The sequence below is a fragment of the Eumetopias jubatus genome, unplaced genomic scaffold (genome assembly GCF_037043125.1).
Source record: "Eumetopias jubatus isolate StellerSeaLion01/CBP00866 unplaced genomic scaffold, mEumJub1_p1.0 scaffold_11, whole genome shotgun sequence".
NCBI lineage: Eukaryota > Metazoa > Chordata > Mammalia > Carnivora > Otariidae > Eumetopias > Eumetopias jubatus.
Window position 1 is genome coordinate 29,874,849 of NW_028274817.1, and position 24,688 is coordinate 29,899,536.

The 24,688-nt window shown below is 41.0% G+C and overlaps 1 protein-coding gene across 1 annotated transcript in view; it reads right to left on the reverse strand.

Annotated features, from left to right (window-relative positions):
- The window catches only part of WDR44 (WD repeat domain 44), an 85,504-nt gene extending 78,612 nt beyond the window's left edge, over positions 1–6,892 (reverse strand). The window contains exon 1 of the mRNA XM_028087798.2: positions 6,431–6,892. Within this exon, the coding sequence (XP_027943599.1) occupies positions 6,431–6,507 (77 nt within the window). The 5' untranslated portion in view covers positions 6,508–6,892. The remainder of the gene's footprint in view (positions 1–6,430) is intronic.
- Between the last annotated feature and the right edge of the window lie 17,796 nt (positions 6,893–24,688).

Genomic DNA, 24,688 nt, shown 5'->3' on the forward strand with positions numbered 1-24,688 from the left:
TGCTTTTTCCTCAATTTTGAATCACGAGATGACAAACTAACACAAAGATCCCTCGGTTTGAAATAAGAGAATGGGGTTCTGCTTGAAGAGTAAGGAAAGCACCCAATTAAAGGTTTAGCTGTTTAGCTGAATAATATCCCACAGCTAAAAGAGAACAGACCTTGTGAAAGTTTATAGAAATTAGTTTAGCTCTGAGTAGAAAAAAAGAAATGTAGGTTATTTATCAATTCAAGTTATCAGGAGGACATCATAAAGTACCTATAATTTTTGTTACTCTAAATTTTGTTTGAGGTATTTCTTATGGGCTATTATTAATCTCCTACAAAAAGGATTATTTAATTCACACTGTGTAAATTTGAATCTAAAACAATACTAAATGGTGTGCTTTGTTTTATCTCAGTTATCTATGCTCCAAGAAGCAGCCTTATAACCTGGTCTCTATAGCGGCTGCTGGGGCTACCTTCGCCACCTCTACCTCAATCACCACACCCCCAACAACCAAACCCATCCTCCACCTACACTATCCCAGGAAGTAATTACCAGAATTGCAGGCAGAGTATGAGGAGGAAACAAACAGCGTCTTTAAGGGGCTTGCCTGGCAAATTCACCTGACTTTGTCAAAGTTAAAACAATAAAGAGAAAACATGGATGGTTGTGTAGTATAAAGGTCACCCAGTAAGTCTCAAATAGCAACAATTAGAAACTATTTTCTGTTCTGTTTGCCCACCATTTAACTGTCAACATCCTAAAACTATACAGGTTTTTAACATTTTAAAAATCAAATTTCATCTACTCTATTTTATGTAGTAGGTTATTACAAGAACCGAGTCAAATTTTCAGTTTACAGTAGTTTGTACAGATTCAAATTGAGCCCCCAAACTGCCATACTAAAACGGACTGCCCTACCTCCATGACACTAAATTTAGAGCCTGAATTTACCTTATATGTAGGTTCCCCCCAACTTCAACATGTTACGTGGGTGTGATAAACAGCTTTTACAAATACAGTTCTATCAATCCACAAAGCCAAAAGCAATCAACAATAATCCAGGATTTATAAATATAATCTGATTAAATGCCAACTCATGAACAGCCCTTTTAAGGATTTTTTTCTAAAGTAACCCATATGGCAAAAACATTTTTTTATTGAAACCTGTATCAATTTTCACTTCGGAGGGAAAGGTTTCTAATGCCTAAGTAAAGGGGCACCTGGGTAGCTCAGCTGATTAAGCGACTGCCTTCTGCTCAGGTCATGATCCCAGGGTCCTGGGATCGAGCCCCACATCGGGCTCCTTGTTCATCGGGGAGCCTGCTTCTCCCTCTCTCTATTGTTCCCCCGCTTGTGCTCTCTTGCTCTGTCAAATAAATAAATAAAATCTTTAAAAAATAATAATAATGCCTAAATAAAGTGAGAAGCTATGTTTTCAACAAAGGCGGCTATGCAACTTTTTGTTTTCAGATTGAACAATTCTTCAGGACAGTTTGATCTCAGTTCTCATGACTTAAAAATCAAGATTTCACCATTACTCCAATCTAAAATGATAGACTATTGGGGCAGCTGGCTGTCTCAGTCAGTGGAGCCTGAAATTCTTGATCTCAGGGTCATGAGTTCAAGCCCAATGTTGGGCATGGAGCCTATTTAAAAAAAAAAAAAATGATAGACTGGGGTTCACACTAACTAGACTACTGAAACTGAACTAAATAACAATCACTATTCTTAAAGCAACTATTCTGCCACCAGTTTTCATCCTCATTTGGAGAAAATTAGTGGGCAAAAGTTAGAATCCTAGACAGAACTGTCCATGTCCTCTGACAGCAACAAAATAGAATCACAGTAGATAGAAGACCATCTTAAGATCCCACTAACAGAAGGTGGGGGGAAGACCCCCATCAAAAGGGTAAGTGTCAGTAACCTAGAGCAGGGATAGCTAGCAATACTTACCCTCCTTCCAGAGAAAAGGCAGCCCATATGGTATAAATGAGGAATCAGAATACTTGGGTTCTAGTTTCAAGTCTGCCACTAATCAGCAATGTGTTGACTTCCCCTCTCTGAGCCTAGGTTTCTCTTTCAGTTAAATGGGAGGGCTGGGCTGAATGATCTCTGATCCTTTCCTAAAAATGTCACCATTCTATCCATCCTTTCAAGGCCTCAAAAATATTTTGGTTGCCACTAAAAAAATAAAGAATGCTCAAAATGTCACATTTATTTTTATAACATGTTCTCACTGCCAGCGTTTAGTATGTGTATGTAAAATCCACACAAACTAGCAAGAGCATTCATCTCATATATAATTTACCCAGTAAACATTTTTTAAAATCTATGGGTCTAGGGGTACCTGGGTGGTTAAGCATCTGACTCTGGCTCAGGTCTCTATCTCAGGGTCCTGTGATTGGGTCCCTGCATCAAAATCCCTGCTCAGCGGGTAGTCTGCTTCTCTCTCCCCCCCTCCCCCCTCTTGTGCATGCATGCACGTGCTCACTCTCTCAAATAAAATCTTTAAAAAATTTTTAAAAATAAAATAAAATCTATGGACCTTAAAAAAAAACATAAAATAAAATCTATGGGTCCTGAATCATGTACCAAATACCATCATTTGTTAAAAAACTAAAAAAAAGGGCGCCTGGGTGGCTCAGTTGGTTAAGTGTCTGCCTTCAGCCGAGGTCATGATCCCATGGGTCTCCTTGCTCAGCGGGAAGCCTGCTTCTCTCTCTCTCTCCTTCTGCCACTCCCCCTGATTGTGCGAGTGCTCTCTCTCTCTCAAATAAATATTAAAAAAAATCTTTTTAAAACTAAAAACTAAAAAAAAAATCATGGCAAGATTTCCCAATAAAAACTTACCAATAAAAGCACTATTAAAGCTCAACACGATGAGAGACTTTTAGAGTTGGAAGAGTTCTCAGAGTGTAATCTCAATTTAAAGATGAGGAAATGAAATGACTCAGAGTCCAGGGCTTTTTTCTACTATACCACACTTCCTCCTCCCTTTCCTGCTTTATCAAAAGACAGCATAGTAGCAAAAAGAACACTAGACTGTGAAACTGACCTGGATTCTAGTCCTAATTGCCATTAATTGGCTGTGGCACCTTGGACAAGTCGCTTTCCCTCCTTAGGCTTTGGTTTTCACAATAATTTATATGCAGAAATTTAACTAGATGCCCCTTCTAGCTGTAACATGCTATGATCTTATTAAATTCCTATCTGTCGGGGCAACCCTCTTGGGTCCCCTCCCTCTTTGGGAGCTTTGTACTCTCACTCAATATCGCTCCATAAACTTTGCTTTGCTGCCCACCAAAAAAAAAAAAAAAAAAAAAATTCCTATCTGACAAAACAAAATGAACATTCCTGAAAGAGAAAAATGGGAATTTCTAGCCAAGAGAACTGAAAAGTGGGCTGCTAGTTTTAAATAGATGCATCAGTTCAATTCAGCAAGCTGGTCCTAAAGCATTTTACTCCAGAATCTCTACACACAAATGCATACACACAGTGTGGGACAGCTATGATGTACTGGAAAAAAAATACTAGACTTGGAGTCTGAAGAACTGGCTTCAAATCCCAGTTCTGTCACAAGCTGTGTCTCATAGGCCAATTCATTAACCTCTCTGAGCCAAAGGTTCCTCATATGTTAAAATGGAGAAAACAAGGAAATCTGACCTAATATATCAATCAAAAGAAAGCATTATAAATGTGGTATAAGGGACACCTGGGTGCCTCAGTCGGTGAAGCATCTGCCTTCAAGCTCAGGTCATGATCACAGGGTCCTAGGATCGAGTCCCGCATTTGCTCCCTGCTCTGCAGGAAGCCTGCTTCTCCCTCTCCCTCTGCTTGTGCTCTCTTGCTCTCTCTCTCTCAAATAAATAATAAAAAATCTTTTAAAAAATTAAAAAAAGTAAACGTGCTAATATTGCAAAGCTGGGCGATTGGAGAAGACCCGCCACTGTGGAAAAGGAGGCTGTACTGGAATCAAGTCCTTCTATTTAAAAACTGGGCTGAGTTTGAACTTTCAAAGAGCAGAACAACAAAGCTGAAGACACCACTGGAGGGGAACAAGAAATAAAACAATTTTAGGAAACAGATTGTGTACTTGGATTCTGATTAACAAAACATATGAGATAACTCTCACTTGCCTATCAGTTTACTACAATTTGATGAAGATGGTCTGTGTACCGTGGCACACCCAACAGCAAGGAACATTTCTTAAAGTTTGCAAACTCAGTCTGTTAACCTCTTAAGAGTTTGTATGGTGTGCCACTCCAATTCATATCAAGGGACAGAAGATATTTCTGATGACCAGATATCTAGTGATAGCATCTGTTTCCACAAATCAAAAGATTTCTCACTGCATTTCTCTTCACGGTACCTTATGCAAGAGACAAAACCAGTCACAAAGAACAGAGGAAATGTTAATGATGCCAACCTTTATCAGTCCTCCCAGTACTGCTAGTTCTTTTCAGATGCAAGTCTCCAGATGAATCCAAATCTGCTCCCCGCCCCCCCCCCCACTAATACAGAATGGAGCCATGAAATTCACATACTGACACTATAGCTTTACCCACAGAGTTCAACAGGATTAGTATTTGGAGAGGTTGGAGAGTTCACAGTTAAAATGAGAAGGCAGGGTCCCAAGAGACGTTTTTACTTTTCACCTACTATCAAAGGATCAAAGTGCTTGAGAAGCTCTATTATTCCATGAGCCAAGAAGTCATTCTATCAATTCTATCAAAATGACTCATTGGGTTTAAATAAGTTAAATAGCTCCAAGTTCTGCATACTTCCTCCCAAAGTAACCACCGTGTGAAGTTAAATTTGTTAATTCCAAGAAAGGAAGAAGGGAATAGACATTTGGGTTCTTTCTCTGTGCCAGGTACTAGGCTGGCTAGACAACAGACACTCCTGATATAACTGTCCTTCAAAATTAAATGTTTCATTCATTGAAAGAAACAATATTCACATATTTCTAAACTGATTACGATCATATACATAGATTATTTCCTTCCCCCACTCCACATACACACACTCAAAAGCACTAAAAGATTAGGTCTGTCATTTAACCTAAATCAACAGTTCACTACTTTGAGGGGAAAACCACAAAAACAAAATTTAATTTCAAAGGAATCCAATCTATTTGGAAATCCAAAAGTATTTTCAATCCTCTAACATCTAGCTATTAACTTGCTGAACTTGAAGGAGACTCAAATGCCACCTCAAGATTGGCCACTGCCACCCAAAAATCTCATAATAGTGATAGGAAGGTTGGTGGAAACACATCTGTGATCTACCAACGTACATTTCTTTCTGATTTTGCTGCTATAACTTTTTTGGTATATGTTATATATAAAATATATTAGGCTTTAGAATGACTTCTAGAAAGTACAGATAATTTTATTTGCATCAAACACGGTCTTTCTTCCAGGGGGTAAGTTTGGGAATTGTAGGCAGTTGAACTCCTGTAACCGTATTAGTGTCTACTTCCATTAACATACAAATTTTACCAACTCTCAAGTTCTTACAGCATGAAAATATATTTCACTGCCTCTACTTCCACACAAGTCCGTAGAAGAGTTCGGCAAAATAGCTTCAAACCCTGTTTCAACTTTGAAAAGTGGAAGAGTGGGTAAGTAGAAGTCTCAGTCAAGCGAAGCATTCCAACTACTGCACTTCCTTACACAGAATCTCTCATACTAATCATCACTAAAACATCTTGCAGAATTAGATAAATAAAACAAAGCTGTGGCTCTCCTTCCAACCACCAGATTACTCAGCACTTGTTTGTATCTCTGTAGTTGGTTATGTACAACTGAGTCCGGCTACCCTTTTAGGATGGCATTCTCCCTAATGGTAAGGACCTTGTCTCCGATTTCCTTTGCCTCACCGTTAAGGTGCTATTTTAATAAAACACTGTTGATCTAGAGAACATCAGCTAGAGCACTTTCCTAAGTAAAATACCCAACCATTCCCCCGCTCCTTTTCTTTCTGTGCAACGAAGAGGACGGCACAGAGTTACAGCTACCTCTGAAACGAACAGGTAAGTTAGCGGCAAAGAAAAAAACCAACGGGAAACGCAATTTCTCCTGTTACTGCTCCTTTAATCTGTGGTCCCCAGGGCCAAAACGGATGTTTCGAAGGTAAAGCGCTGAACCCCACAAATACAAATCGCCGGCTCTCGGGCACGTAAGCTGTCCCACCTCGAAGAAGCCTGGACAGGACGAGAGAGGGGCTCCTTAGCCCCAGGGGCCGCTCACCAAGAAAAGGAGGGGGTTTGGCCCAGGTGGGCGATTCCCCCTCCCCCGACTCCCTCTGAAGTGCCCGAGTGAGACACAGAGGAGCAGCGGTGGCGGACACAGAGGGACCTGGGAGGGGTGCCGGGGGAAGGCACAGGGGAAGCCGGGGGACTGGAGCGCCCGGCTTCTGGGCCAGAGCTCCAGTTACTTACCCTACAGGGTAGCCGCCGCCTAGGTGCACATCTTCAGGGGCATCAAAGAATTCCTCGGTGTCGCTTTCCGACGCCATTTATAGGACACACCCGCGGGTGAGGGGGCCGGCGCCGCCTGGAGAGAGGGTGACTTTCGTCTCCTCCTCGTCGTCTTCCACCCCGGCGAGACCGTGGGGAAGTGGGTCCCAGGCGAGGAGAGGGACGGGGGAGACGATCTAGAGTGAGGAGCCGGTGAGGGGCAGGGGGGCCGCCGTCAGCTGCCGGGCTGTGGGAATGACCGGCCGAGCGGCAGCCTGAGGAGGCGGCGGTGGGTCCAGGAACTGTTGCAGCCGCCGCTCCGGGCGATAGGTGTACAAGGAGAGCGAGAGAAGAGGCGGTGGCTCTCTGTGGGGGAGGGCGGGCGCGCCGACAACAGCAGCTCCAATTTCTCCCGCAGCAGCAGTTACAGCAGCTGGGAGAGTCAGTTGCCCGCAAAATACCGACGCGCACCTAACCTCGCGAGATTTCGGGAGGGGCCGGTTAAAGCGTGGGCGGGGCGACGAGGAGGCGGGGGCGGTTCCAGAGCGGCAGCGCTCAGATTTCTTCTACCCGAGAGGCCTATCAAAACGGCGCAAGCGCGTTGAGGGCGTTCGGTGACGGCCGGAAGTAGCCGAGGAGGGTGGAGCCTACAACCTGCGCAGGAGCGGCGTGGTGCCTTAGATCTGAGCGAGCGAGCCCGACGTAGGTGGGGTCCGGCTGATCGTCTTACCTCTAGTTCTGCTGTTCCAAAGAGAGGCATCTTCGGAGGGGTGGTTTTGAGTCTGCTTTTTTCCCTTGAGAGGAAATGCTATCGGGAAGCATTGGCACTGTAGTTTACATTTATTTACGTCGTCTTAATTTATCCCAGCCCGGAATATCCCACGCTAGGGCGTAGGCAGGTCCACCTCCTCGAGTGTTACGGGAATAACTCGTCCTATTTACTACAGGATCTCTAATTGGGATCCCTAAATACGCTCCTGCCGGCCAGAGGGTGGGGTCCATGAGAGATACGTGGGGAGTGTGCCAGTTCCATGAAGTAATGATGGATTTATTGCCGGAGCGGAGCCAGCATAAGGCCTCCAGTTACTCTTTCTCTACAGTATTTGTTGCTGCCCACACTTAATGTGAGAGAAATTCTTGCAGACTGGCCAAGATGCGGATCAGTCCATGGTAAATATATATTGAACAGATACCGTTGCAAAGCTAAGAGCTAGTAACTTAATTCTGACCCTTGATTGCCCTATGTCCAGTGATGAAAATACAAAAGTACTTTTTTTTTTAATTTTATTTATTTGACAGAGACACAGCGAGAGAGGGAACACAAGCAGGGGGAGTGGGAGAGGGAGAAACAGGCTTCCCGCTGAGCAGGGAGCCCGATGTGGGGCTCGATCCCAGGATCCTGGGATCGTGACCTGAGCTGAAGGCAGACGCTCAACGACTGAGCCACTCAGGCGCCCCGCAAAAGTACTTTTTGGAAAGACCAGATGTTCTTTTTTTTCGGATCATTCACCACCAGAGTGATAACATTGACTTTCTATATGATCCCTGAATCGCATTTGTTTCCCATTGAAGTCATGACAGGAAGGCTCTCAGAACTGCTCAGCCTCAACTACTGCTCAAGATGGCAGCAGGAAAGACTGGATTGGGTCTGGGCACTTGGCCTCAGAGGCTAAAATGAAATGAAGTTCTAAATTTCTCCTTGTAAAGCAACCAGGAAAAGACCTGGCGTTGTCTGGTGTACTTGAGTAAAACCAAATGCCGTATACTGTAACTTCTGTAACATCTCAGGGAATTCAGGGGAAACACTGCATGTTCAAATATGGTAATATTTTTTTTTGCAGCAAACCATATAATTATTCATATGGAGTAAATGAATAGCTGTGAATAGCCTCATTCAGTTCAGGTCAGATAGTCCTGCCAAATAAGCTTAGGTTAGGTCAATTTGACTGTCAAGTAAGTTACTAAAAATACAAAACAAAATTTTTAGTTTCCAGAGCCTTTTGGATTTCAAAATTGCAGACAAGTGATTTCTGGGTCCTTGTGTCCTTTTGTCACAATCTAGTAATTATTAGCTTTTATGTGTTTTAACCATGTTAATTTCCCAGGTATAAAACTGTATCTCCACTACTAACTTTTTATTTTTGTTGCTCACTAGAAAAGATATGCTTTTTTTCCTTATGGATTGTGAAAAGATAAAAGTAGACAGACTACCTGAATTTATTCTCTTCCTAGTCATCTAATAGTGAATATATGTTTGCCTTAAAAATTAAGTTTGGTGTTGGGGTGCCTGATTGGTTCAGTTGGTAGAGCATGTGGCTCTTGATCTTGAGGTCGTGAGTTTGAGCCCCACGTTGGGCATAGAGATTATTTAAAAAAAAAAAAGAAAGATGAATAAGATAATTTAGTTCCTGTCTTCCAGGAGCTCACAATGTAGGAACAGATCCAAATATGGATTCCTAATTTGGTGACTATTTTTCACTATACCATATCACCTTTCTTGGATCTTTTTTTTTCTCTCTTGGACCTTTTAAGGTACCTTAAACATTATGCTTAGAAAAAAATCAAAGTGGAGAAATGGTAAGCAGAAAACATTTTAGAGCTATTAAAGTTGTCTGTTTAAATGCTTTTATCAGTTATGTGAGGAAGTGAGTTTCTGGTAACATCAAAACACGTGTGTACTGAGTGTCATAATTTTTTTTTAAGATTTTATTTATTTATTTGCCAGAGAGAGAGCATGGGAGAGAGAGTGAGAGTACAAGCAGGGGGAGTGGCAGGCAGAGGGAGAAGCAGGCTCCCCGCTGAGCAAGGAGCCCTATATGGGACTCCATCTCAGGACCGTGGGATCATGACCTGAGTCCAAGGCAGATGCTTAACCGACTGAACCACCCAGGCGTCCCAACATGTCATAATATTTTTTAAAAAGATTTATTTATTTAGAGAGTGAAAGAGAGCATGAGTTGGGGGAGGGGCAGGGGCTTGATATGTGACTTGATCCCATAAGCCTGAGATCATGACCTGAGCCCAAACCAAGAGTTGGATGCTCAACCCACTGAGCCACCCAGGCACCCCTCATAATTTTTTTAAGGTTTTCTTTTTAAGTAATCTCTACACCCAATGTGGGTCTTGAACTCACAACCCTGAGATCAAGAGTCACACACTCCACTAAGTAAGCCAGCCAGCCACCTCTCCCCACCCCGTGTCATCATTTTAAAAGATGCTTTGCCCAGGGCACCTGGGTGGCTCAGTTGGTTAAGCAACTGCCTTTGGCTCAGGTCATGATCCTGGAGTCCTGGGATCAAGTCCCGTATCGGGCTCCGTGCTAAGCAGGGAGCCTTCTTCTCCCTCTGACCCTCCACCCTCTCATGCTCTCTCTCTATCATTCTCTCTCTCAATAAATAAAAATTTAAAAAAAGAATCTTTTAAAATAAAAAAATAAAAGATGCTTTGCCTGAATCATCTAAATTTTTAAAGCAGCAGGTTTTAGGTTTAGTCCAAGGGAGTAGTTTTAAAGCTTTTCTCCTTATTAGAAATGAAACTTTTTAATCAAACCTAATTTCAGGCAAAAGTCTACTTATCATAAAAAGAATAACTGCTCCAGCTGAAGCAGGAATAGTTCAGGTCCCTGAGGGTCCAGAGACTGCCCCAAGGTACCGTTAAAAAAACTGGAGGCTACTGGTCCAAAGCTGGGGTAGGCAAATTATGGTTCACTGGACAAATCTCTCCCACTGTCTGTTTTTGTAAATATAGCAATTCCCCCTTATCTATGGTTTTGCTTTCTGCAGTTTCAGTTGCCCAAGATCAACTGTGGTTCAGAAGCAGATGCTCCTCCTTCTGACGTGTCATCTAACAGTACATCAGAACATCTACATCATTTACCTCCCTTTATCTCCTCACATAGGCATTTTATCATTTCATATCACCACAAGAAGAAGGGTGAGTACAGTGCAATAAGATATTTTGAGATAGACCACATTCACATAACTTTTATTACTAGTATGTTATAATTATTCTACTGTATTATTAGTGTTGTTAATCTTCTACTGAGCCTGATTTATAAATTAAACTTTATCATAGGTATGTGTGTATAGGAAAAAACATAGTATATATAGGGTTTGGTACTCTCTGTAGTTTCAGGCACTGCGGGGTTCAGTTTCAGTGGGGGTCCTGGGACATATTCCCCATGGATAAAGGAGGAATACTGTAAAGTTTTATTGGAATACAGCCAGGCCTAGTTGTCTATGTATTGTATGTCTGCTTTTAGGGCAGAGTTGAGTAATTAGGACAGACTGTATGGCCCACAAAGCCTAAAATATTTACTACCAGGCTCTTTACAGAAAATTTTGCCAACGTTTGGTCCATAGGATACTACTTTCTAGGGTACCCCAGAACTGAAAGTACATGCATATTAAATGGTTATTTGAATTAGTTTCACAAGAGAATTGTATAATGCCACAAAATCATACATATAGATAAGAATGAGGATAAAACTGTTTCCCACCCGGCTCATTCCTAGTGGCTTTAAAAACTACCCAGGTCTAAGGCTAAAGTGGGTTTCAGGAACTTTTTCTGTCTCCTTATCTGCACAGCATAAACTCTACTTAGGAATTACAAAGGCGACAAGTCACAGTCAGTGTATGGAACAATTTGTCTGTGGGATGATTGCTCTCTTCACTTGGCAAGAATAATACAAACTGGCAGTGTACTTGGAGCCAATTTTCCTCCAACCACAAGGGTAATCACTGGGAACATCAGTGACAAGACTGTCACGGGTGTAGGCTTTTGTTACAAACAAGAGCTGAAGTGATAACTCAGGGAAAAACTTTTTATATATGAAGTTAGAGGATTTGAGATACAATATTGACATGAACTGATTTAATATTGCAATCTCTGGGAGAGTTTTTATAGATTTTGAAGTATCAGAATCCATAAAAGAAAATCATTCTGAAACTGGCCAAAATTTTTCAGGACCAAGCTAAAATTCTGTAATCATCAACCTTCAATTATGTTTGAAAGGTCAGCTGTGTTCCAGATTATGATGGTAAATATTTAAAAAATCATTTCTATTTGGCTTTGGAATCTTTATATCTTTTTTAGGTCCATCCATACCACTTTCCTAATGATGTTTTCTCGATATTAATATTAAAATGAATTTTCAATCTCTGAGCACGAGAACTGAAAGTAGGGAAAGAGAGTCTAGAAATTTGTTAAGAGATGCAGAAAAAAAAAAAGATGCAGAAAAGCCAGCTTGGGATTTAAATTGTCTTACTATTATGTAGTGGAATACTAAGTAGCCATGTATGACTGTTCAGGACTCTGGAATAAAGCTAACTGGGATTATCTTAAACAAAACAAAACAAAACAAAAAAAACGAATTTATTCATTTGCATAATCAAATATAGACTGCTATAACGCTTGTCTGTTCATTTGTGATAAATGTATTGGAGAAGAATTTGAGCATAAAGCGAATTTTGCATTCACTTAAGTGTGATTTTTGTCAGCCAGAAACACTAGGTAAAAGCAGAAAAGTACACCCAGCTGAATCAAGTCACATAGGAATGCACAAAATACACATATATCTGCCTCAGACAACCACCAGCTACCTCAGTTCATTGTGTGTGTTTTGAGTCACACGCATCCATATCTAAGCGTTAGAACTTTCCTTCAGAGTCTGATTTCAGATAACCCTCCTTCTACCACTTCACAATAACTCACAAGTTACAACTCCTCTGATACCCATTTCCACAAGCAAACTTCAGGTCTTTTTCAAACTAAAGTGCTCTATGTGTTTCATTATTTATGTGTTTATTTCACAACCAGTTAATAGGTATAAAACTCGGTCACTACCATTTTTATTAGGTTTGTATGTTTTTGTGTATGTGTCACCGACAAAGGTTTTGGTTTGGGTTTTTGGGGTTTTTTTTAGAGTAGTTAGGTGTTATTCAGTTTTCAGAGCACATGTTTTCTTGGTATGTTTTTTTTTAAATTGTTTTATTTGAGTGTTACGTTAGTTTCAGGTGTACAATATAGTGACTTCACATCTCTAGATACAAAGTTTTTTTAAAAATATTTTTTATTTATTTACTTCAGAGAGAGAGAGTGCGAGAGAGAAAGAGAACGAGCAGGGGGGAGGAGCAGAGGGAGAGGGAGAAGCAGACTCCCTGCTGAGCAGGGAGCCCGATGTGGGGCTCGGTCCCCGGACCCCGAGATCATGACCTGAACTGAAGGCAGACACTTCACTGACTGAGCCACCCAGGTGCCCTGTCTATACACAAAGTTTTTGAATGGTGTACTCCTAGCCGCATTTTCCACATAAACCCTGGGGTTTCTACTGAACAACTTTGTGTAGTGGAGTGATTTTTAGGAAAGCATATGCTACCACATGGCAGCTCTGACTGTAGTCCAGATGAAGCAGTTTAGGTATGGCTGGATCCAGGGTCCAATATATCAGTACTCTCTCTCTTCTTGCCATCTCTCATCTTTGCTTATCTCTGCTTCTTTTGGTGATGTGGCTTCAATTTTCCTATCACAGACAGCTTCCTTCTTGAAGTCAGTGAAGAGGGCTGCAGGCATTAGTTTATAATGTCTTAATAATTCTCAATCCCAAAGGAAGTGAGACTTTTTTTGTCCCAGTAGTGGTATAGTAAGTCTCAGAGATGATGCTGATTGGCCTTAGGAAATTCCTCTAGCTAAGGGCATAGAGAACTCTTGTCAGGCCTAGGCCAGCTGATTCCCTGCTACACACCAAGTAGGGAGAGACTACTGTGAGTATCTTTCTCACTAGGACCACATGGAATATGCAATGGCTGTTTTTTCCAAAAGAGGGCTACTAGCAGACAGGAACAATGTGCTAACCACAGTTAATAATGGTTCAGTCTCTGTATTCATTGACATGACAAAAGCTCACGATGTGTTAAATGAAAACAGATGTTATGAAATACTGCATGTGGAATAATCCCATTTATGTAAAATCATTTATCTATGTATATGTATATATAAGCATAGAGAATTCTGGAATAATGCTTAGAAATGATTGATGATGATGGTCTTTGGCTGCTGATTAAAGTAATAAGAAATATGTACCTTATTTATACCTTCATATAATGATTGAGTTTTCTACAGTGAGTGTATATTACTTTTTATTTTTATTTTTTTATTTTTTAAGATTTTACTTTTAAGTAATCTCTACACCCAAAGCAGGGCTTGAATTCACAACCTAGAGATCAGGAGTCATATGCTCCCCTGACTGAACCAGCCAGGTGCTCCATATTACTTTTTAAATGAGGGAAAATAGGGGTGCCTGGGTGGCTCAGTCAGTTGGGCGTCTGCCTTCAGCTCGGGTCATGACCCCAGGGTCCTGGGATTGAGCCCCACGTTGGGCTCCCTGCTCAGCAGCGGAGTCTGCTTCTCCCTTTCTCTCTCCCTGCTCATGCTCTCTCTCTCTCTCTCACTCTCTCTCAAATAAATAAATAAATAAATAATCTTTTAAAAAATTTAAAGAAATAAAATAAGTGAGGGAAAATAGTAAAAGAAAATATATAACCAGTAGACTTAAATACAAAATAAAGAGCTGAGATTTGTTGCCCTTATACTACACAACTATGAGTCCTGGGCCTATTGCAGGTGTCACACTTAGCTTCTAGACCAGTTCAATAAGTGCCACTAAGAAGCTGAACTTGGAAAAAATACCCACAAAGCAAATCTTGGAATGTAGGTAGTTTACCAGTGTAAAGTACTATTTTTTTGCACTGCAGGCCTGACACACAGAGAATGGTAATGGGAATTTCCAAAGCAACTATGAAATGATGGATTGATGTGAAGCTTCTAGAGGCAAAGTATAATATTAGAGGTTCACGTCTAATAATATGAACTAATCATAATTTTGTTTTTCAGAACAATAAGCAATATATATGGCCTGATCTAAGCAGGGGTAAACTAAAACATGTGACCTTTATGCTTCAAAATATTACTTAAGGTCAAAAACTAGAGAAGATTTTTTTTTCCTGTGACATTTACATATATTTTTAATTGCTAAAACTGAATCAAATGGCAAACATTTATATAGAAATATCCCTCATCAGGCTAATACACACATGTGCATACACACTCAACAGCAACAACTAGAATTTCATGGACTTTTACAACTGGAAGGGACTTTTAAAATCACTAGTCCAGACTTCATATCTGAAGTATGAATTCCTTTTACAAGCGTCCCTGATAAATGGTCATTCAGGGACATGGAGTTTACTGTTTACACAATCCACTTTTTTTTAAACTATTGGTTTTTTTAAAAAATATTTTATTTATTTATTTATTTGAGAGAGAGAGAGAGAGAGAGCACCAGTGAGGAGATGGGCAGAGTGAGAGGGGCGGAGGCAGAAAGAAGCAGACTCCCCACTGGGCAGGGAGCCTGATGCGGGGCTCCATTCCAGGACCCCAGGACCATGACTGAAGGCAGACACTTAAATGACTGAGCCACCCAGGAGCCCCAGTATTGTTTTTATTTTATTTTATTTTTTTAGTTTTTTAATTCTTTTTCTTTTTTTTTGCATTTTTTTATTTTATTATGTTATGTTAATCACCATACATTACATCATTAGTTTTTGATGTAGTGTTCCATGATTCATTGTTTGCGTATAACACCCAGTGCTCCATGCAGAACGTGCCCTCTTTAATACCCATCACCAGGCTAACCCATCCTCCCTCCCCTCTAGAATCCTCAGTTTGTTTCTCAAAGTCCATAGTTTCTCATGGTTCATCTCCCCCTCCAATTTCCCCCCTTCATTCTTCCCCTCCTTCTATCTTCTTCTTTTTTTTTTTTTAAACATATAATGTATTATTTGTTTCAGAGGTACAGGTCTGTGATTCATCAGTCTTACACAATTCACAGTGCTCACCATAGCACATATGCTCCCCAATGTCTATCACCCAGCCACCCCATCCCTCCCACCCCCCACCACTCCAGCAACCCTCAGTTTGTTTCCTGAGATTAAGAATTCCTCATATCAGTGAGGTCATATGATACATGTCTTTCTCTGATTGACTTATTTCGCTGAGCATAATACCCTCCAGTTCCAGCCACATTGTTGCAAATGGCAAGATTTCATTCCTTTTGATGGCTACATAATATTCCATTGTATATATATATACCATATCTTCTTTATCCATTCATCTGTTGATGGACATCTTGGCTCTTTCCACAGTTTGGCTATTGTGGACATTGCTGCTATAAACACCAGGGTGCACGTACCCCTTCGGATCCCTACATTTGTATCTTTGTGGTAAATACCCAGTAGTGCAATTGCTGGATTGTATGGTAGCTCTATTTTCAACTTTTTGAGGAACCTCCATACTGTTTTCCAGAGTGGCTGCACCAGCTTGCATTCCCACCAACAGTGTAGGAGGGTTCCCCTTTCTCCACATCCCCGCCAACATCTCTCGTTTCCTGACTTGTTAATTTTAGCCATTCTGACCGGTGTGAGGTGGTATTTCATTGAGGTTTCGATTTGGATTTCCCTGATGCCGAGCGATGTTGAGCACTTTTTCATGTGTCTGTTGGCCATTTGGATGTCTTCTTTGGAAAAATGTCTGTTCATGTCTTCTGCCCATTTCTTGATTGGATTATTTGTTCTTTGGGTGTTGAGTTTGATACGTTCTTTATGGATTTTGGATACCAGCCCTTTATCTGATATGTCATTTGCAAATATCTTCTCCCATTCTGTCGGTTGTCTTTTGGTTTTGTTGACTGTTTCTTTTGCTATGCAAGAATTTTTTATCTTGATGAAGTCCCAATAGTTCATTTTTGCCCTTGCTTCCCTTGCCTTTGGCGATGTTTCTAGGAAAAAGTTACTGCGGCTGAGGTCAAAGAGATTGCTGCCTGTGTTCTCCTTTAGGATTTTGATGGACTCCTGTCTCACGTTTAGGTCTTTCAACCATTTGGAGTCTATTTTTGTGTGTGGTGTAAGGAAGTGGTCCAGTTTCATTCTTCTGCATGTGGCTGTCCAATTTTCCCAACACCATTTGTTGAAGAGACTGTCTGTTTTCCATTGGACATTCTTTGTTGCTTTGTCGAAGATTAGTTGACCATAGAGTTGAGGGTCCATTTCTGGGCTCTGTATTCTGTTCCATTGATCCTAGAGATGTATCAGCTACCAAAACTGAACCAGGATGAAATAGAAAACCTGAATAGACCTAATTTTTTAATTTTTTAAAAAGATTTTATTTATTCATTTTGAGAGATAGAGAGAATGAGTGAGGGGGAAGGGCAGAGAAAGAGGGAAAAGCAGGCTCCTCACCAAGCAGGGAGCTCGATGCAGGGCTCGATCCCAGGACCCCAGGATCATGACCTGAGCCAAAAGCAGATGCTTAACTGACTGAGCCCCCCAGGCGCCCCTTATTTTATTTTACTTTATTTTATTTTATTTTTTTAAGTAATCTCTACACCCAGTGTGGGGCTTGAGCTCATGACCTGAAGATCAAGAGTCACATGCTCTACTGACTAAGCCAGCCAGGGCACCCTGACCCAATCCACTTTTGATAAATGTTAACAAATTTCTTCATTGTATTTAGCCCAAATCTGTGTTTCTAATTTACATCTACTGGTTATAATTCTGGTTACTAAGTCTATACAAAACCTTTAATCTATTTAAAGGTGGTTATCAGTCCTCTTTATTATTTTTTATTTTGAGAATATACACTGATGTGTTTACACTAAATGTGTTCAGAGACGAAGACAAATGGGAATTTCAAATGCACAAATGTATATTAAATAAGTATGGGATATGTGTACATACTAAACGTGTCTACCTACGTATAGGGAACCTGCCTAATGGTATGCTCTCTGTATACCTAGTAATAATATATTACTTTTTTATATTACATTAGAATAACTCTATATTACATTAGAATAACTCCATACTTTCTGAGATAGTGTCACATCTCTTATGTCATTCAATGATAATAAAATAATAATAATTGCTCTCATTAAGTTAGTTCTAAGTACTTTATTAAGTACTTTGCACATATTATTTCACTTAATCCATATAATATATGAGGAATATGCTATTTTATAAGTAGGGAAACAGATTTAGAACAGTTAAGTAACATGCCCAAAGTTTCACAGCTAGCATTTAGTGGTTAAGATTTGAGCCCAAGGTCACACTTTTATTTTATTTTATTCATTATCTCCCCAGAGTTTGCTGTAGTCTTACTAGCCTGTAGCAACTGAGCCATGTTAACAAGTGAAGTGTCAGAAATTATAATCTTATCAAAAAAAAAAAAAAATTAAAGCAAGTAGTTGATATTTCTTTCTTTCTTTTTTTTCCCCCCATTTTGTAATGGTATCCTTAATCTAAATGGGTACATCTCAACGTTGGGAGTTGTGGTAGGCAGAATTTTAAGATAGACCCCAAGATTTCCTAGCTCCTAGTATGCTCACCCTTCCTCCCGGTTATTCAATTCAACACTAATCTAGGTGCTGCCAGGAAGGGATTTTGCAGATGTCATTAAAGTCCCAAATCAGTTGACTTTAAGATTGGGAGATTATACAGGTGGATTTGACCCAATCACATGAGCCCTATAAAAGCCGAGTTTTCTCTGGCTGGTAGGGAAGAGGAAGTCAGAGCAATGCACTCTGGCTGGCTTGGAAGAAAGCAAACATGCTGTGAACTGCTGATGAGGTGGGGAATGTGGCCTCTAGGAACTGAGAATGGCCCCTTGCTGATAGGAAGGAATTGGAGCCCTCTGTCTTGTGGTTGCAAGGAACTGAATTCAGCCAACACTCTGAACAAGCGGGAAAAGGGACCCCAAGCTCCATATGAAAATGCAGACTGGCCAACACCTTTATTTCAGCCTTGCAAGATCCTGAGCAGACCCTGGCCACAACTGTCCCCAGACTTCTGATTTACACAACTGCAAGATAACAAATTTGTATTTTTTTAAAGCCACTAACTTTTGGGTGATTTGTTACAAAGCAATAAAAACTATTACAGGGAAGGCCACCTGACTGGCTCAGTCGGTAGAGCATGTGACTCTTGATCTCAGGGTCATGAGCTTAAGCCCCATGTTGGGCGTAGATTACTTAAAAAAAAAAACAAAACAAAACCAGAATTATTACAGGGATAAATATCTCTGTCTTCCTTCTGTCAGTTAAGAATGACAGATCTAAGGGCGCTTAGCTGGCTCAGTCAGCAGAGCATGCAACTCTTGATCTCTGGGTTGTAAATTCAAGCCCCACACTGGGTGCAGAGATTACTGAAAAATAAAATCTTAAAAAAAAAAAAAAGGACGACAGATCTAGGTAGGTCATGGTAAAACAAGTGTAATAGGTCAACAGATGCTGTTTGCTTTCTGAAGTCCTTGAGTGCACTTGGGAATAAATGTAACACTGGCGTGAACGTTAAGATATAATGTAACAGAAAAGAAAAACAGTGAATTTATAAAAAATAACCCAACATACATTTACAATATGAAAGCAGTATCTTGCTTCACATACACTCACACACAGAATGCACCTCAAATTCAACTCCATTTGCAAAATCTCCTCTGAAGCCTTGTAATCCTGCTACCCATGTGATATTAGGGACTGTCTGATCCCCTGCTTCTGTGGTCTTTTACTCTTGAGGGAACCTGCTTGCATTCAGAATTTGGGTTCAGTTTCAATGTTAATCTTACTACCGACCTTCCAGTATTGTTATCTGGCTTCTCTGTGGTTGCGTGATCATCCATCCATTCATTCATTCTACAGATGTTAATATTGAGGGCTTACTATGCGCCAGGCATTGTGCCCTGTGGTGGGTTGACAATGGTATGGCCTAGTCCTTCTGAGACTTATTCAAGCAACTGCACTAATTGTCCTTTCGTCCTTTTGGGGATGAGACATGACTTGGTACCTCATGTGGGCAAGTGAAAGGTTGTCATTAGCCTAATAAGTTTAGTAGATAGAGTAAGGCTGCTACCTAAATGTGGCCTAAACCTGAGGATTTTTTTTTTTATTTCACTACTTTTGGAACGTCCTCAGCCATTATCTTTAGATATTGTCTCTCTCTTCTCTTTTTTTTAATTAAAAAAAAAATCTCAAAAAAAATAATCTCCACACCCAATGTGGGGCTCAAACTCACAACCCCAAGACCAAGAGTCGCATGCTCTACTGACTGAGCCAGCCGGGTGCCGCATCTCTCTTATTTTCTTTAATATTTCCTTCTAGAATTCCCATTAGATGCATGTCGGTCCTTCTCATTATATCCTTTATATATTTTAACCTGTCCGTCATATTTTTCCTTGTGTGTATGTGATATTTATTTGTGAGCACACCTTCATTGGACCTTTCTTTTTGGAGATTCTTTGAGATCTGGGTTTGAAGTGAATTCTCCTGGAAAAGAGTTGCACTTACTCCTACAAGTCACCTGGAAATCCAGTTGGCCCTTGAACAACTTGGGAGTTAGGGGTACCAAGTCCTCATGCAGTCAAAATCTGTATAACTTTTGCCTCCCCAAAAAGTTAATTAATAGGTTACTGTCGGCCAGAAGCCTTAGTGATGCCATCAACAGCCAATTAACACATATTTTGTATATTATACATATTTTATACTGTATTTTACAGTAAAGTAAGTTAGAGAAAAGAAAATATTAAGAAAATCATAAGGGGCACCTGGGTGCCTCAGTCGGTTGGGTGTCTGCCTTCAGCTCGGGTCCTGGGATCGAGCCCTGTGTTGGGCTCCCTGCTCAGCGCGGAGCCTGATCTCCCTCTCCCACTCCCCCTGTGTGTGCTCTCTTTGTCAAATAAATAAATAAAATCTTAAAAAAAAAAGGAAATCATAAGAGGGGTGCCTGGCTGGCTCAGTCAGTAGAGCATGTGACTCTCGGTCTCAGCATTGTGAGTTCAAAGCCCCATGTTGGGTGTAGAGTTTACTTAAAAAAAATCATAAGGAAGAGAAAATACATTTACAGTACTATATTGTATTTATTGAAAAAAATCTTCATATAAGTGGACCCATGCAGTTCAAACCTGTGTTTTTCAAGGATCAATTGCATTGCCAATATAGACCTATTTTGAGCTAAATTTCTGGTGTGCGGTGTTTTGACCATATAGGTAGTATGAATTCTGGACCCAAACATGCCTGAGTACAGGTTTGGGGTTATGGTGTCTAAAGGGAATTTCTCTCTCTCTCTCCTCTTTTTTTATTCTATCCAGAGACAAAACCAAGACAAGCGCCTATCTCTGCCATCTGCCTCTAGGTAGTGTATTTTTGTTGTTGTTGGTTTTTTGTTTTTTGTTTTTCCCCTGTTCATCCATTAAGGGCATCATCTTTGGGGATATGACTTTAAGCAGAGAAGGAGGGAGAGGCTGTGTGCCTGATCCAACTTGTAACCTTGCCTGGGCCCCCGGATTTGTTCCTTTTGTCCCTTGTACTTGATTGGCCCATTAAAACTACTCTCCGGGGTTGCTAAGAAGCAGTAGCTATCCCAAGGTAAATGCCAGCTTTATAGCTTCCTTTTTTCCTCTGAATTAGTGCTGACGTCTTCTTACTGGCTCTTATTTTCCCACCATCTCAACCATCAGCCTGCATTTAAAAGGACATGGTCTGGGGTGTCCGGGTGGCACAGGTGGTTCAGCCTACAACTCTTTTATTTTTTTTTAAAGATTTTATTTATTTATTTGACAGAGAGAGACACAGTGAGAGAGGGAACACAAGCAGGGGGAGTGGGAGAGGGAGAAGCAGGCTTCCCACTGAGCAGGGAGCCAGCCCCATGCGGGGCTCGATCCCAGGACCCTGGGATCCTGACCTGAGCCCAAGGCAGACGCTTAACGACTGAGCCACCCAGGCGCCCCTCTTTTTTTTTTTTTTTAAGATTTTATTTATTTATTTGACAGAGAGAGAGAGAGAGATAGCGAGAGAGGGAACACAAGCAGGGGGAGTGGAGGAGGGAGAAGCAGGCTTCCTGCTGAGCAGGGGGCCCTATGTGGGACTCAATCCCAGGACCCCGGGACCATGACCCGAGCCGAAGGCAGATGCCCAACGACTGCGCCACCCAGGCGCCACTCAGCCTCCAGCTCTTGATTTCGGCTCAGGTCATGATCTCAGGGTCTTGAGCTCAAGCCCTGCGTGGGGCTCTGTGCTGAGCGTGGGGCCTGCTTAGGATTTTCTCTCTCTCTCTCTCTCTGCCTCTGCCCCTCCCCCTGCATGCATGCTCTCTCTCTCTGTCTCTCTCTCTCTCTCTCTCTGTCTCTCAAAATAAATAAATAAAATCTTTAAAAGGACATTGTCTGTCCTCTCTCTTTGTCTCATCTATCATTTTAAGATGTGCTATACTAGAGGTATTTCTTCAGCCAACTCTGTTGCTGTATTACCTCAATTCATTTCTGCTCCACAGAAAGACAGGGCTTTGGATAGGTGGGCTAAGTCCTGGGAGAATTGTCATGGAGGCAGTGGGTCAGGCAAAGAGTAAAACTGACTCTACAGAAGCTCTGCCTTTGGGTTTATATTGATCAGGCTATGACATAGTTGTGGTGATGGATATGTTGTCATCAGATTTTATAGTGTCTTTGAAAAAATAAGGATGTTTGAGGTCCTGGAGCAGGTAGTGCGTTAACTACTTATACCAGCAACAGGTCCTGAAGAGGACACTTTCTGGGATGGAAAATTGCAGAAAGGGGATCAAGCATTGTTTGGGTAGAAAGGGAGACTCCATTCTTTCTGGAAGAGTATAAGGGTATCTAGTCTGCCTAGGAAGTATGGAGGTTCTATGTGTTTGAAACTGATTTTAAAAAGAAAATCTTAAAAAGATAAAAACTAAAAAAAATAAGTAAAAAAATAAAATTAAAATTAAAAAATAAAAACTCTAGGCACCTGGGTGGCTCGGTTGGTTAAGCATCCAACTCTTGATTTTGGCTCAGGTTATGCTCTCAGGGATGTGAGATCGAGCCCACATCAGGCTCTGTGCTAGGCGTGGAGCCTGCTTAAGATTCTGTCTCTCCCTCTCCTTCTGCCCCCCTCCGCCGCTCATACTCTATCTCTCTCTCTCTAACAAAGAAAGAAACAAACCTTTCCACATCCTGTTAATGGGTTCCTCATCTGATGACCACAGTCAAGATCCTGACACCTAAAGTAAACAAAACTATGTAAGCAGCATGTCTTACTGCAATGATTTTCAAACTATACACTCATGTGGGGAGCCTGTTAAAATATAGATTCTGGGACTTTACCCTAGACCTATTGAATTCTGATCTCTGAGAGGGCTCTGAGATTAGCATTTTATTTATTTATTTTTCAAAAGTTAAAAAAAATTATTTCAGTAATCTCTACACCCAATGTGGGGCTCAAACTCACAACCCCGAGATCAAGAGCTACATGCTCTACCAACTGAGCCGGCCAGGTGTCCCTGAAATCAGCATTTTAAGAAGCTTCTCCCAAGTGACTGTGATGCAGGTGGCGCTTTGGCAACACTTTAAACAAGGTTGATTTGAAGAAGCTTCACATTATGTTTTCACGCCTAAGAATTGCCATTTGGTCATTGAACTGAAGAGTCCAGCCATAAATACTCAGAGACATTTATAGAAAAAATGCCTTCCTTTCTTAAAGTGACTGTGACATTGGGGAGGGGAGGTCTAAAAGTGGGACTATTAAAAAATATATATATTTTAGTGTATATTTATACTTATATATGTTAAGTATAACATATATATACTCTTATAGAAGTGTACTTACATACTTATAAATGTATTTATTTTATATATATTAATATAAATATATATATCCATATTAGTAATAAACATATATATATTAGAAATAAACATATATATATTAGTAATCTCTACACCCAATGTGGGGCTCAAACTCCTGACCTGGAGATCAAGAGTCACATGCTCCTCCAAATGAGCCAGCAGGGCACCCCAGGACTATTAAAATATAAATATAAGAATTTGAAGTCTTTGTAGATGGTTGATGGCAGTTAGTCTATGTATGTGGGGTGGTTCTGAAGATACATGTCATTCAAGCCTGAATGAGGGGGAAAACTGAACTAGAGTGAGGTAAGGAAATGCAGCCCTATATGTTGGGGGAGGTGGGTGTGATACCTAGGGGTAGATTTGTAAAAAAAACAAAAAACGGATCCAAAATTCTGAAGTGTTTATTGAAAAAGAGAGAAGAGACAGAAAATGTGTGGGACAACCAGAGTTGGGGACAGCAAGAAGCTTTAGAAAGCTGGGTACAGAATATATGATGGAAATTGGAAGGTACAGCAGCCAAGGAGCCTGGAGAGAGACAACAGAGAGAGAGAGACTGCAGGCCATTCAGGATGCTATAATCCCAGGGGCAGGGATAGGAACAGTGTGGGTTCAGGGCCTCAGGGAGGAGGAGATAGAAACAGGACATCCTGGGAGCAGCCAGAGGGAAAGTAGCCCTGTGAGTGTTGAGAGGTGGTCAGAAAGTTAGTGCTGTTTCAATCCAAAGCCCAAAACCATGTCTGCTGAAGGCGAGATAAGAAAAGACTTTGTTCCTCAAAAGACCAAAAGGCTTGTATCGTAATCTGGGATTAGAAGGTGCAAGTAGGGAAAATTAATTAGAAAAATTGTTCTTCCAGGTCAGGGTCTACTCACTATGGGGAGTCCTCTCTACTCTAAGGAATTAGCACGACTACCGGAAGGACCTAGTTAGTAGCTCAAGCTGTGCCAAGTTGAGTGATACTTTGCCATTACTACAAATGTAAATAGCTTCCCCCCTCGATTTTCCTCTTAGTGCTTTAAATTTACTTGCATCTGGAATAGACCAAGGGAGCTGGTCAATAGAGAAACAATGAGGACCCCAGCTAGAGGGTATCCAGGCCCATTTCTTCCTTCCTTCCTTCCTTCCTTCCTTCCTTCCTTCCTTCCTTTTTTCTTTCTTTCTTTCTTTCTTTCTTTCTTTCTTTCTTTCTTTCTTTCTTTCTTTCTTTCTTTCTTTCTTTCTTTCTTTTCTTTCTTTCTTTCTTTCTTTTTCTCTTTCTTTCTTTCTTTCTTTCTCTTTTTCTTTCTTTCTTTCTAGATTTTTACGTATTTATTTATTTGAGAGCGAGAGAGAGCACGAGTGGGGTGGGGGGGGCAGAGGGGCAGAGCGCGGGGGAGAAGCAGGCTCCCTGCTGAGCAGGGAGCCTGATGCAGGGCTCAATCCCAGGACCCTGGAATCATGACCTGAGTTGAAGGCAGACGCTTAACCAACTGAGCCACCCAGACACCCCTCCAGGCCCATTTCATTCCATCAGCAACCCC